A 13,576-nucleotide genomic window follows, 5' to 3' on the forward strand; every position below is an offset into this window, starting at 1 on the left:
AATCCGCGTTCAGGTTCGCTATGAGCTGACCATTGACGCATAGCTCAAAAAGAGGTCACAAAGCTGTTGAGGGTGAAAATACGATGGAAATGCTTAAGTAGTTAAGCCTAATGATAGCGCTTAACGTTAGTCTATTCGTTTAGAAGTAGATTTACAACTGAAGGAAGGAGATGCGCTCGCGACGGGGCTGCATCAGAGTAAGAGGCGATCGAAAAGTGATCAGATCACCGATAAAGGCAAGATTCGATTTGTCGAAGCTGAGGTCACGTAACGGGTCAATGGGCATATTAAAAGGAACAAATTGTTTGAAAATGATTGCATATGATAGAGTTCCTAAAGTACGTTAAGTTAGTGAAGCTAGTAATATTTATGTTGCTACTATATTGCGTATAATACTCACAAATAAGTTAGGATTATTTATATTGCAGATGGCGGAAACTAACGGAGCCCAGTTCAGTAAAATTTGTTAACCAGATGGGGTAGTTCCAACAAAAAAGTTATTGACAAGATCCTTACGGAATCAATAATCAGAAATTAGTCGATACTATTTATGTAACCGCTTTAGCAATGGAAAAAATGCTATATTTAACAAAAACTGAATAAGTATTCCTATGTAAACGGAATCTGGATAGACTTAGTGCAGATGAAGAGCATATGCTGCGCCGTCAAACGTCAAATAACGGACTTCCCACATCTCGGAAGTAACATTCTTTTAGGTGTGCTAATTCATATATACATAGGACAGTGTCCGATAAAACCTTTAATAACTATAACGTCAAAATAACTGATCGAAGATCATCATATCGTACTCTCATCTGCCATCCTGCCTTGCACGTCATTAGGCCAAAAAGCGATGTCAATTGTATAGACTACATATACTAGTCGCCAGAGGCCCTCTTTTTTTAGAAAAAAAAAGGCTAAATGAAGGATAATTTGTTTTCGTGTCACACTTAACATTGCATCTGCTACTGTCATCTACATTGATGTTGTGCTTGAAGCTGAATCGTACGTCGTCTAACGACTATACTGACGGAATAGCTTTTTTTTAGTAATCGTAGTAGAAGAATAGTCTTCTGATAATTATGAAACCTCCCCCTATAAGTTGTGCCTAAAGCTCTGCTCTCCAGTCTATACTAATCACGGTATCTTACTTCCACTCCCAAGTACAGCTTCTGAATAAACTTTAATTTCAGTAAGGAGATAATGTAGTTATTATAAATTCAAGTGAGTGAGAACTATAGATGAACAGACATATATGACCTGTGCAGCTGTGTAGCATTTACAAAAGATTAAGCTAGCGAATTTACACAACAAGCAATGGACGGTGTTTCGCGGAAAAAGGATTTAGGCTCGCCCATCATAAGACATGTACAACATAGTCAATAGCAGTCTGTGTTATGTGAAAATTCGGTGACAAAAGGGTTTCAGCCATTAAAACAATTGTGTAATACGTTACTTTTTGGCACTGGGTTAGACAATATAAGACATGGTGGTATTGCAGTAACTAGCTCAAAAGGCACACTTGACTCGCGATGGCTGTTCGTCTATTTTTGCCTGGTTATTATTAGATATATCGCGTCGCATTTTCGTGCACAAAAATGTATTAAAAAGAGTATTTCTTTGATTTTTATCATCTTGTTGTTTCATGTGGCTTACTCCTGTGGTAGAAGGAACATAACGATATCTTAATGCCGTCTGTCTGAAATTACTCGTTGCCTTTGTACCGTGAGACTCAGTTATAAAATAGACCATTAATATCCTTATGAATACCTCAAATTAAGCTCGTATTGTATTATAAGTTTTTGTTCGTCCACTAAAATATTTACTTGCGACAAACTAAAGTAATTGTGCCAAATCATGTTTATTATAACTTGGCAAAAAATAAGTGACATAACACAACGAAAAACCCACAATATATTTTAATATGTGATCTCTAATACCAGAGAGTAGACCCAGGTCTCAAACGACTTTTCATTAACGCTTTGCTTTACCCAGATCATAACATGCCATTACATCTTATGTAAGCATATGCTATCTATGGGCAACGTCTTCATCCAAACATACCGCGATGCGCACTCGAAGTGAGAACAAGGCGACATACAAGGCGCGCCATTTTAAGTACGGCTACGGAACGCTAACCGCCCTGCTTCGACAAGGTTTTATCTAGTGGCGCAGGGGCGATCTTAGACAGGTATTATAAATTGAGATCTATTTATGGTTCGTGACGTCCATTCCCAGCGCCTCGTCCACCATCTCTTCTACATGCTATATACGTTTATGTGTTCAAGCTTAGCATACTGTTTGTTTTGCCATTGCCCCAACCATTTATCAAGAAGTTCTTTGTTGTAACGGAACGACATTGCTGACTAAGAAGTAGAGTGCTTTCTAGCCGGTAAACATCCACCGCTAGGGCTCATGATGGCGCATTTGGTGAGACACACATATGGCTGACTAGGAATCTGTAATATACTGCAATTGTTGCCGAGTTCTGCACTCTGACAGCATCAGCTGAGCGAAACCCTTGACGATAAAAGCAAGGCACAGGTGAATATAAGCGTTGGCAAGTATTGTTTAATGGAAATATGAATATGCGCAGATAGCATCAGTTAGTTCCTTGCATAAGCTTTTCTCTCTCTTCTATTTCTATTGAATGGTGTGTAAAAATCTAGCCTTTCTTGATCGCAAAAGAGGCCCCTCTATGTGAGATCGACAGCACCAATGAAGCTAAAGCGGTTGACTCTTACCCGGACAGCGAGCACACGCATATCGAATACCTGCCAAGCAGGAACTAGTCATCAGAGATGACAGATACGAAGTTTCAAAGCGATCGTCATTAAATTTTTTTATTTTTTCATTAAAATTTGATAAAATCAGCTGACGAATAGATTTTACTCCGGGGATTCCCGGAGGTCCTACTACGTTAGACGGGTATAATGGCAAAAAGAAAAACTTTCAATTTAGCTTGAATGCAGGTCTACCATCGGTGCAGCCGACATCGTCAAGTTTTGCAATCGATTATACAGTAGCGATATGTATTGCAAATCTACAACATATGTGGCACGAATAAAACATATAGGACCATATGAACAAAAATATTCCCTATGCAAATAAGCGAAAAAGAAATAGTCATGTCGACGGCAGCGAGGTAGACGGTAGCGTTCGTTCCTGTTTCATGTGCGATCCGAAAGTCTCAGCGGTTTTCGCTGTGTACGTAACCTTAAGTTTATTTCCCCCTTGTAACATCTGAGAAAATTTTTGCGGCATGTATTGCAATTGTGGCTCGAGATGTTAGTGTCCTACAGCTGCTAGCTATCAGATATGCTTTAGATAACATTCAGAGCAGTACATGTTGCAATATTTTGGACAAAAAAAAATATAACTATTGTACATGATATACGTATCTAGCATCAAGCTATGTCCAAATATCTTGACCGATTTTGTTGTCTACTTCGCAGCAGTGCTTTAACTTGATCACTACGTGCTACACAGATAAGTGATAGATACAGTGACGCTTTTGGATTGTCTTTCTTGGCAAGTTTTTCGTGCCGGTTTTTCACGTCTTCGCTGGAACTATGTATGTAGCAAACAATCGTATTATAGGCTGGTAAACATGGTCGCTGACGAAGGCGGCACACAATAAACGATCAGGAGAGCATGCTGGTATTGTCATATTTCCGGAGTAGCTTGTTCTTTCTTTGGCTGGAACGGTTATCATACCTATTGATAATCTGTTGTTGCGCTCTACGACCTCTCTTCTATCCAATCGACTATATCCGGTTCAGCTCCTACCCCGAATCTCTGCAGAAGTCGACGCCAAAACTAGAGATATGGCGGCGCTCTTAAGCCGCATGCGTATGTAAACATACCAAAAACTCCAAACGAATTTCAAAACCAGCTGCTTTATACCTAACCTGACCTTCTGTAAAAATAGTTTTTGTAATCAACTTGAAAATGGCGAGTAAGTTACAAAAGATAGCACGTGTTATATCATCCAACCTATGAATGTTATGCGTGGGTTAATCGGAGCTCGATTTAATGATAAGCCCTGAATCTAAATGAAGTTTTCAAAAGCCAATAGATTAGGTCTAATATAGAATTTTGTACTAGTAGTATAGTATCAACACTTTTCCGAGCTGACTGCCGGAAACGTTATTTCTTATTTTCTTATCTTCAAGGAGTTATTATGATCGTTGAATTAGCTTGGGCCCGAATTATGCATCGCGTTGAATCGGCTCTATTTCATTCGAATAGAGCCATTTCAATCGCTTGTTGAAACTTACAATTAAATGTTGAAATTATACATTAGTTATTATATAACTAATGTATAATTCCTTTCCTCTCATGAGCAAGCCGTGCATTAATTAGATGCAGTAGACATAGATACGAAACCTGGAGAACTGACGTGAGGCTCTGGCGGCTCGAAGACCTTTAACCTGCTTATGCATTCAAAAAGATAGATCTGTTAATTCAGTCGAATCCCTTCCAGCCATGATTGATCGAGGCCTCCAATGAGAAAAAGGCTTACCTACGAGTGTCTACACAACTATCGTTAAAGATGTCGCTTGAATACTGGAAATGACTCAATAGTAGATTTTGGCTATTCGTATTAGGGCCCGCTTATCAAGAAGGAACATCCATTTCGGAGATGATTATCAACACACTGGGTTGATACAGCGAATTTTCAATCACCCACGTTACAACATATTTTCTTACTGATTTAATTTGAGGCTTTTTAAGGTTATGTTCTAAAACATGTTGATTCTGAACAAGTGAAAATCCTTAAAATACGAGACACGACTAGAGTCTACTTAATAGCCCAATAAGTGAGTAGCTACAAGTTGAAGTCTCTTAATACCCATTTAAGGCGGCAATTTAATATAATACACTTGGTTACCTGGCACACGTTTAGCGACCCACCTTAACGCACTATATGGTAAGTTGCTGAAGAGCCAGGATGGCAAGTGTCGTTTGATGCTGGCCAAGCAATGTGCCCAAGTACCAGCCAAATGCCACTAACCCTTCGTTGAAATTCACAATTATTCTGTATTTGCCTCAGATCGTTAGTCGATACAGATAGATCGAACCGAGCCCTGAACCAACGATCCGATAGTGTACTCTCCGACAATCACTCAACAGCAGCGATAACATGGCGGTTCATTAAAGATTTAGCTAATTAGATTGCTGTTTATTTTCGCTCTTTGTCTAACTTTGGTAATCGATTGCTCCCATTATGTTCAGGCTGTAGCTTTCTCTGAAGATGACGCTGCACCTTTAGCCCTATGACCTTCCATTATTGACCCTTAGTTCAACTGCCATGATCCTTCGGGCCTCACGAATAGGTGTTCTTGCTTCGCTTTCTGACGCCTGAAATAACGTTCACAGTTGGACGTGAAGTCCATTTCCAGTAGAATAGACACCAATAGTTAATGACCTTTACCTAGCAACACGCAAGGTTTAATGATATTACCTATTAACCATGCTGTCCAGGACGATTCGCAGCACAGCTAAGGAATACATAGCAGTTCTCGCCAGCGGTCTGTTTTTTTCAGGATATGGGGGAGCAGGGGCGCAACACGCGTGCGCTCTTCCTTTTGCTCATCTTTCATTCTGTGGTAATAACTACTGGCGACACTAGCGTAACTTTGAGTGCCAAAACGCGTCCCTCTAGTACTCGCGAATATTAGAACGAGAACGCATTCTATTACTTGTGGTGCTAGTACGTCGTGCGGTAGTGACAACACATTGCTAGAATAGTACCGAATCTGTGTGTGCTTATTGCCCGGAGATGTTTGAGTTTGAATGAAAGGCCACACGGACGGCGTCGCAGGTGTTTAGGAAGGGTATTACCGATTTGTGGCAAAATAAAGTAGGTCTACCACGACCCAAAGGTAATAAAAGCAAGGTTTTTATAATGTGGAAATTAATTTAGCTCATGTTGGAATGGCGTAAAGTTTACAGAATAACAGGTACGATAGATAATGTTTAATATCTCGTACTGAGTCATGGTTATGCTCAAGTAACCAATGGACGTTTAATTGTTTTAGTTGTCTGCCAGTGAGCTCTAACAGGTAATTAGCCTTTTGTTCGCTATGGCTCGCAACTGGTATTTATAAAAATTAATATAGAAAAAGATATGCTCTCACGGTTCGTGTAACAAAATAGTGCTCATGATACGATGCTCATGTACTATTTTTTCTCAGTTTTGTCATCAATTTTATACTCCGCTTTAATAATACTTTCCTAATAGAGTTGTGATTCACTTGTATTTAATTTACAACCGAAGACGTTATTTTTTTTCACGTCTTGAACGGTCCCATCGTGGAAGAAATGTATGACTTAGTTTTTGTATGTACGACTAAGCACTTACTTATTTCCTTTGTTGTGTAAATTGCAGCAGACGCGTAGCAGTCGTTTATAACGGGACCTTTCAAGGCTCCCAGGGGTTGTCCCTCGTCAGAAAGATGCCGCTATGCCTCGGGTTTTTCGTGTCGCATGCTTCGCGCCTCTTATGTCCTACAACAACCAGATTCAGCCCTCGCCCTTGTCGCAGCCCCGAAACTTTCACACATCTGCTCTCACGAAGAACACCGTCCAAACATCGACCAATGGTTCAATCGCCAACGAAACGGCAGCCATTACCAGCAAGCAGTTCGCTAGTGGCTTCACTACGACTGATACCAGCAGCGATAGCGGCGCTACCAGCCCGATCCCAAAGGAACATGCAGCGAGCCAAGCCCTCACAGCGGATGCCACACAGTCGTTCATCAAGAGATCTCCAACACCCATCCATCGAACCATTGAGATACCGGTTGCGACAACTAGATTGTATACTCACCAGCAGCAGTTCCAGCAGACCAGACCCCCAGCAGTGACAGAAGCAACAATTGTCATTCCACAAGTCGCCCCTACTGACAGAATTGCTACTGAATTTGCCGCAGAAGGTCCGCAGCCGCGAACCTGTGCCAATGAAAAAACGCCGAATACGAACAGAGCTTTATCTCTGTCGTCCGCAACACGCATTCGGGGATCGATCGAGGAGGACGGCGAAAGTGGCTCCAATCGAAACGAGAATTGTCTATCCAGAAATCCTCTAGGGAAAGTTGGGATGGTGTCTTCTAGGCATATCAGACGACCTGTGCTACGGGGAAATACCGAAGCCGCGACTGAAGTCGACAAAGTTACGGAAGTTGGAGCAGCAAATGAGAATAGCTCTATTTTAAATACTGGGGAAGCGACAGCCTCTCGAGGTACGAGTGTTAGTACAAGTTTAGAAGAAACCTTAGGCGGGGCACGAGTGGTTGGTGCCAACAGTGAGCAGACGATAAGTGCTAACGACAAGGGTAGCGGAGCACCTCTTTCAGTCAAGGCGTTACCGGTAATTGCTGCGGCGCCACGAAGAGTTGGACCAATATTTCCGGAGACAATAAATGTAGCTCGAACTAAAACAGGTAAATTTGATTAGAAAAATTAAAAAGTACAGTATGGCAAGTTGATGTTGAAGGAACATGAAGGTGTGGTCAATGTCCTATAGATGCCCTAGAATAATAATAGTTTAATAATAAAGCTATCTTAAGTAATAGACTTCTAGACAAGCTTTCCCGCGAATTCTAAAAATATCAGGTTGTCAGAAACCATTAATTGCAATGTACAGTAGGTACGTTATTGCGTAACATCAAATATTTAATACAAGTTAAAAAATATGCCCCTAACTAAGGCGAATCTTCTGTTCTCGGTTTTCATTGGGAATTTTCTTCTAAACTTTTTATATTTTTTGTCACCGCTTTTCTCCTATTATTTACCTGACATTTGGGCAAGCCGCACATTGTAAGCACGTATTACTCGTCGTCTTGGACGCTGATAGAATACAACGGGCATGACCCAGCGTTGATTTAGCTTTTAAGTGTGCCCCCAGTTGGACACATGTTTGTTTAGTTCTACTAAATTTATCCATGATAATATCTTCGTAATGTTCTACATGTAAATTTTTCATTGCAACGTTGCTAATGAAAGCCGTTTAATCAAGTAAATCTATCCATATTTTTCAGAAAGTCAAGCTGGTCCGATTTACACCACTGTTAGGTAACCTCGAATCAAATACGAAGATTCGTGAAGCGTGAAGCTAAATAGCAGTCACTGATGATCGAGGTGAATCCAGTCAGTGATTAGCATTTACTCGAATAATGGTTATAAAGAGAACAAAAATATCATAACAAGAACATTTAAAACGCGCTGGTAACCAATAGTATGGGGCACCAATTTCTACTGCAATGAATATAGGAACCACACGAAAAGCGCAACTTCTATCGAGTTCTTGTGGCTAAATATGTACACGAGTTGCATATCTATACTATGTGCAAGTTACGGCCAAACAAAGATTGATTCATCTTTACTATTCCTTGGAAACGTTAGTATACAAGCAAGTTCTGTACAAGTGCCTGGGATTATTTATATATATTATTATATATATATTTTCTATCAGAGGCTACGCTGCAAACTATGAGACAAATTATGCTTATTCTATAAACGCTCGAGATTAATTCTCTCATTTACCGTATACTTGACACTGCATCATCGCTACAACAGGAACAAGAGCAGCAATTATTATCTATTTTTAGCATGTCGCCTCAGACTGTACGTCACCGATCGAACGATCTAACCGCTATTCGGGTCAGTCGAGACTCGCTTCGTGTCCCCGTATGAAAACGAGCCACCGTATTATGTCAGACCGTGCTAATCGACCGTTCCCGACTACCTCATACTAGATAGACCTTGGGGTCTAGTAATCACCCGCCATATTTGAATCTAACCATAGTCCAAGCGTAAGTTTATCGAGTTTTACCGGGATCATCTAAGTTGCTTTGGACTTCGATTAGTGATCGATATTACAGAATCCTCTTTGCTGGGTCTGGTTGCTGCTTTGATCTATTACTTTCGTATCGATCATGCAAAGAAATTCGAAATTGACCCAGAGGCACATTCCAGCCAGCCGCAAAAATGCAATAGAAAACTACCTTGAGAATAACTCAATGGTAATGTATTCATCGACTCTAGATGTAGAAACTAAAGTGGTCAGACGGCAATGACAAAAAGGGCTGGTAAGTTGGTCACAAGCTCACGAGTAAGTTGACCACATTAGACAAACTGGCTTTGATTTATTTTCCATGAGCCACAAAACTATTCGTGCATATAAGTCTTTGTACGTATATGTGGTGTATTGTAGTACAAAGGTTTCAATTACACTAAAGACGACTGAATTTAAATAAGCCTGACCTATTCAAACAGATCTATACGAACTGTACAATTCTCTGGCCAGGTAAGAAAAAAAACTATAGGATAAAAAATAAGCTAAAATTCGTGCACCCCTATCTATATTTGTATCTAATTGCAATTTTAGCCCATACCCTAAACCTACTGTAAAATTGTTCTAGGATCCGCTAAGCAGTATATGATACCGCTGGCCCCCACCATGTTTTTCGTGTAGGTTGTCTCATGTCATTGTCTAATTTTCTACTGGATGATCTATTTTTCTTTTTGCTATCATATTTGTTGTGACATAATCTATGATGTAAATGTGATGTAATGATGCAACATGATATAAATGAGCACGCTAAATAATACCGAGTACATTAAACAGCGCCGCATCAAATAACCTAAGGCAGGTTATCAATCTATATATACAATCTATATATTCCTCCAATCTGAAAAAATAGATCACCTCTGTATTAGTCCATATCTACTGTTACACACATATCCTCCACTGCGTGGATATGTACAGTCCTTTAACCCGCTCTCTGATCGTGCCGCACACGAATGTGATTTCCATCAGGCGTTCTGTTATGATGGCGAAACTGCGTAGAACTACCGATTCAGTAGATCGCCTACTATGGGTGGTTTACTTGAAGAACGTCCTCCGTCGCAACCGATGTTTGGATGCGTATTTGGCGTGACCTAGATGGAAATCAGATGCTAGATCTATGCACACGCCTATATCTGAACTGGACACGCAGCCCTCTTCAGCTAACAAAAACTTATTTGAAAGCGCGAAGTCCCATCGATCTGTAGCTATATGAAACGAGTTTACTGTGTGAAGTAAACCGGAGATAATATAGGTCTGAGAAGAAGAAAGGTCGAAAGAATTGCCCATCTTCTATCGATTGACAGGCACCAACAATGTCAGTGAAACATGGATCAAATGTATTGTATGCTTATAGTCAGAACGATCCACATAATCTCCTGGTTGTTTCTGGGTAGAAAACAGGCTTATTTAAGTTCGTTAAGTATACAGGGCACACAAAAGTATTGGTGGTGATGTCGTATGTTTCCTGCGTTCACCTGTCCCGTTATAGAAGACGTTTTTTAGCGCACGATGTTTGTCGTACAGCACGATAAGACAACTGTGCGCTAAACGAAGAATTTCGATTTCACTGACAAACAAAATCTGCTGCTTCGGCCTGTGTTAAAATGCACAACGACGAATTGTCTTCTACCAAATATTGACAAACGAATCTATTAAGACAATTTTCGAGAAAATTGATAATAGTTATTGTTAGGTTAGCAATGATTAATGTTAATAACAATTTGGTAAGTCATGATGGAAGGCCTTAGAGAAAAATAAGCTGATTCTTAACTCGGTGTATTGAAGACCTGCTCTCGATTCGAACTACATGGAAGTACACATATGTTGCATCTTTAAAAGCGTCTGTTACAGGGTCGCTAGATATGTAAACAAACAACAGTGATACGATATCGCCTATGCAGTGGTGTTCTGCTGTCGGATCAGATTGATCTGTATGTCTGTAAAGTTTTCATGGTGTGCATTCAGAGTGTTTTCCTCAGAGTGCACTTAAATTCCCATGCTCTTACGCTTTGATATATATAAAACAAAAAAAAAAAAAAAAAAAAAACACTTAGCTGTTGAATAAAACATCAGTAAGAAAAGACTTTTTGTTAGAAATGTGCGAAAACCTAGTGAGTGGAAAAGAGCGAGTCTAATAAAAGCCTATCGTTGAGCTAAGCCGTAGGCCAGTGACAAAACCGCGTGACTTTGTTACAGCACGTTTTTTCAATATCAGCATCGTCGTATTTGATTGCTGTCGTTCTCGTTTTCGTTGTGAAGCATCCACTGCAATGTATCTAATTTACACGTATTCTACTCCCCAAAATCGATCTTCATATAAACATTTCATAGCGTTCTTATTTCATCTAATGTGACAAGGAAAGCGAACATTAACGTGCGCACAAAACAAAACTTGCATGATAGCGGCGGCGGCGGCTTTAGGCACGGCAACGTGTTTGCATTCATAAGAAACACAAGCATCTTGAATCCAGATTTTACTGAGACAACAAAGGGGATAGCCAACAACCAATGGAAAAAAAAACACTTCGGGGTCAATACTCCGCAACGTAAACTTGCTCTCAGCGAGTTTTGGCAGGAGACTGCGACGGCCTAGTTAGGCCGTGGATTTACTTTTGGATGACCTCCGTAATAATATCTAATGATCGTGGTTCAAATTGGTTCAATATATAGAAAAAAATATTAGCCGTAAAAAAGCATATGCACGCGCACTTCACGACTTTCTTTAAAATTATCTCCACGTAAGCTGGAGAGCGGCAAACTGTGACGAGATATTCCAAGCCGAAGGTCGGTCAAAGCCTAAAAACCCTTTTGAATATACTAACCATTTGATAGTTATACTAATATATTTCGTAATTTCCTTTCATTTTTTTTTTCAGATACACTCGTTGTTGGCATACCCGGCTTAGAGTACTTGGCCTCCATCGATCAACTCAACGTTAAAAATAAGATTCTAATATTAAAATGTAGGTTGGATAAGGGCTACGTCCTTTATTATTGTACCTCACACGACTACACAAATATGCAAAAGTAGGCTGCTAATATTCTACCAGGATTTCCACGATTGGGGGAAGCTCCTAACGTGATTTAGTACAAGGCATTCCATTAATAAATTGAATACTATTACCTGTTTGCTGGTTGGTGGGCTCATCCCTTTTTCATTTTAAGGCCTCCGCAGAATGTTCCGGTCACAACTATAGTTTCGTTGTATGTTTAAAATCGGCGGAACATTTGGCCAAGCAGCAGCTATCGGATTACGCCTTAGTTATCTGGGCAACAAACAACCTATGGTATGCCTCATGCAATGATTCATGCTTGTTTAGCTCAAGTGCCCAAAATATGACATTAAAATTAGCGTGCATTCATCGTGTTTTGCTAGGCATTGCCGGTCACGTTTAACGCTCCGGCAGATAATGTTGACTATTCCAATCGACTGGAAGCTTGATTTCGTTGGCCTACTACTACGGTTTATTTAGCTGATTAGTAAACATGTAGCATAACAAAAACGTGACTTTCAGACTGTTGCAATCTTTTTAAAGTGATTTATTTTTCAACGTATAAATAGTAAACAATAGTAAAATAATTAAGTAGCCAATAAACTCTGCTAAATTCACTTTATTAAGATGTAACTTAAATAGATGTCAGGGAAAATAGAAGGGCTTATTTAATATCTTTCCCTGTATTTTGCATCAACCGTAAGAGGGTATTCATTTGCTAAAACCGTATCATTATCTCATAATGTATACTCATAGTATACGCAGCATATTAAGTGGCTAAAATTTATTATTAATGTCGGTCGAACAAGGTCCCGGACATTGCAAGTAGTTTATAGAATTCATGTGCGGTTAACAGACTATATCATAAGCAGCTGCTGCAATTAATCATATATATACTTTTTATTTACATACAATGTATATTCCGTCAAGGTCACCTGTCTTCCGTCAATAATACTAAAAGCTAGGATCAATCTCTTCTTCAAAAGGTTTTCATTTTATGTCCCTGTGGTATTCTAAGCCACGGATGTATTATTAAGTTCACGTACATATCATAGACGCACCTACTCTAACTTCTGAGAGCAAGATAATATTCTTGATAAGGTTCAAGTCTACTCAAATATACTCGAATTAACGACTGCACAAGGTTGGAAGTCGTCCAGATATTGCTTTATGTAGCATGCTTTATACGTTGGTCTGGCATCATTGGCGCGCTTTACTTCTTCAAGCAGCAACATACAAGTTGAAATACCTTGAATTATTACTGGTGATTCTACTGGTCTCAATAGCTCGATAACCAAAAGCGAAAAAGGGGTCAACACTTGCGAACGATCTACTTAAATAGAATTTTCCCTGCCTAGAGCCTGTTTCGGGCTTCTCCCTAGGAATAGGCTGTTGTGCCGGTTCTTGGGTTGATTTCTAAACGAGCATTTTGCCTTCCGGTTTGTAATCCCTCATTTTATGTCCGTAAACAAATCATGATTTGTGTATTATCGGATTGTCTAGTGCTGTATCTTGACCGTTTCGAAAGATCAAGTGGCAAAGTTTTAGTGAAATTTTTACTACTGAAGCATGCGTTTGCTTAGGCGAGCATCCCTTACACTAACTTTACACAGCAACAGATGTAGTCTATATAACGATAAACACAATTTTTACGGCTATTTAGCAACAGATGCAGTTTGTACAGCAGTAGATATTGAATTGATACACATGACTGTATCTTCCCATT

General features: G+C 39.8%; 1 protein-coding gene across 9 annotated transcripts in view; it reads left to right on the forward strand.

The window, feature by feature from the left end:
• LOC111244285 (uncharacterized) overlaps positions 1-13,576 on the forward strand; it is a 28,284-nt gene that overhangs the window by 7,700 nt on the left and 7,008 nt on the right. For 6 of the 9 annotated variants that reach the window (XR_002670834.2, XR_015320788.1, XR_015320787.1 and 3 more), the window contains exons 2-3: positions 6,395-7,448; positions 11,734-11,820. Coding sequence is in view for 6 of the 9 variants with exons in the window: in XM_086979801.1 (XP_086835927.1) it covers positions 6,470-7,448; positions 11,734-11,820 (1,066 nt within the window). In the remaining 3 variants the exon portion in view is untranslated. Of the gene's footprint in view, positions 1-2,225; positions 2,545-6,394; positions 7,449-11,733; positions 11,821-13,576 lie in introns of those variants that run through there. The other 3 variants (XM_086979799.1, XM_086979802.1, XM_086979798.1) reach the window with 3 other exon arrangements.

The sequence above is a fragment of the Varroa destructor genome, unplaced genomic scaffold (genome assembly GCF_002443255.2).
Source record: "Varroa destructor unplaced genomic scaffold, Vdes_3.0 BEIS01000002.1, whole genome shotgun sequence".
NCBI lineage: Eukaryota > Metazoa > Arthropoda > Arachnida > Mesostigmata > Varroidae > Varroa > Varroa destructor.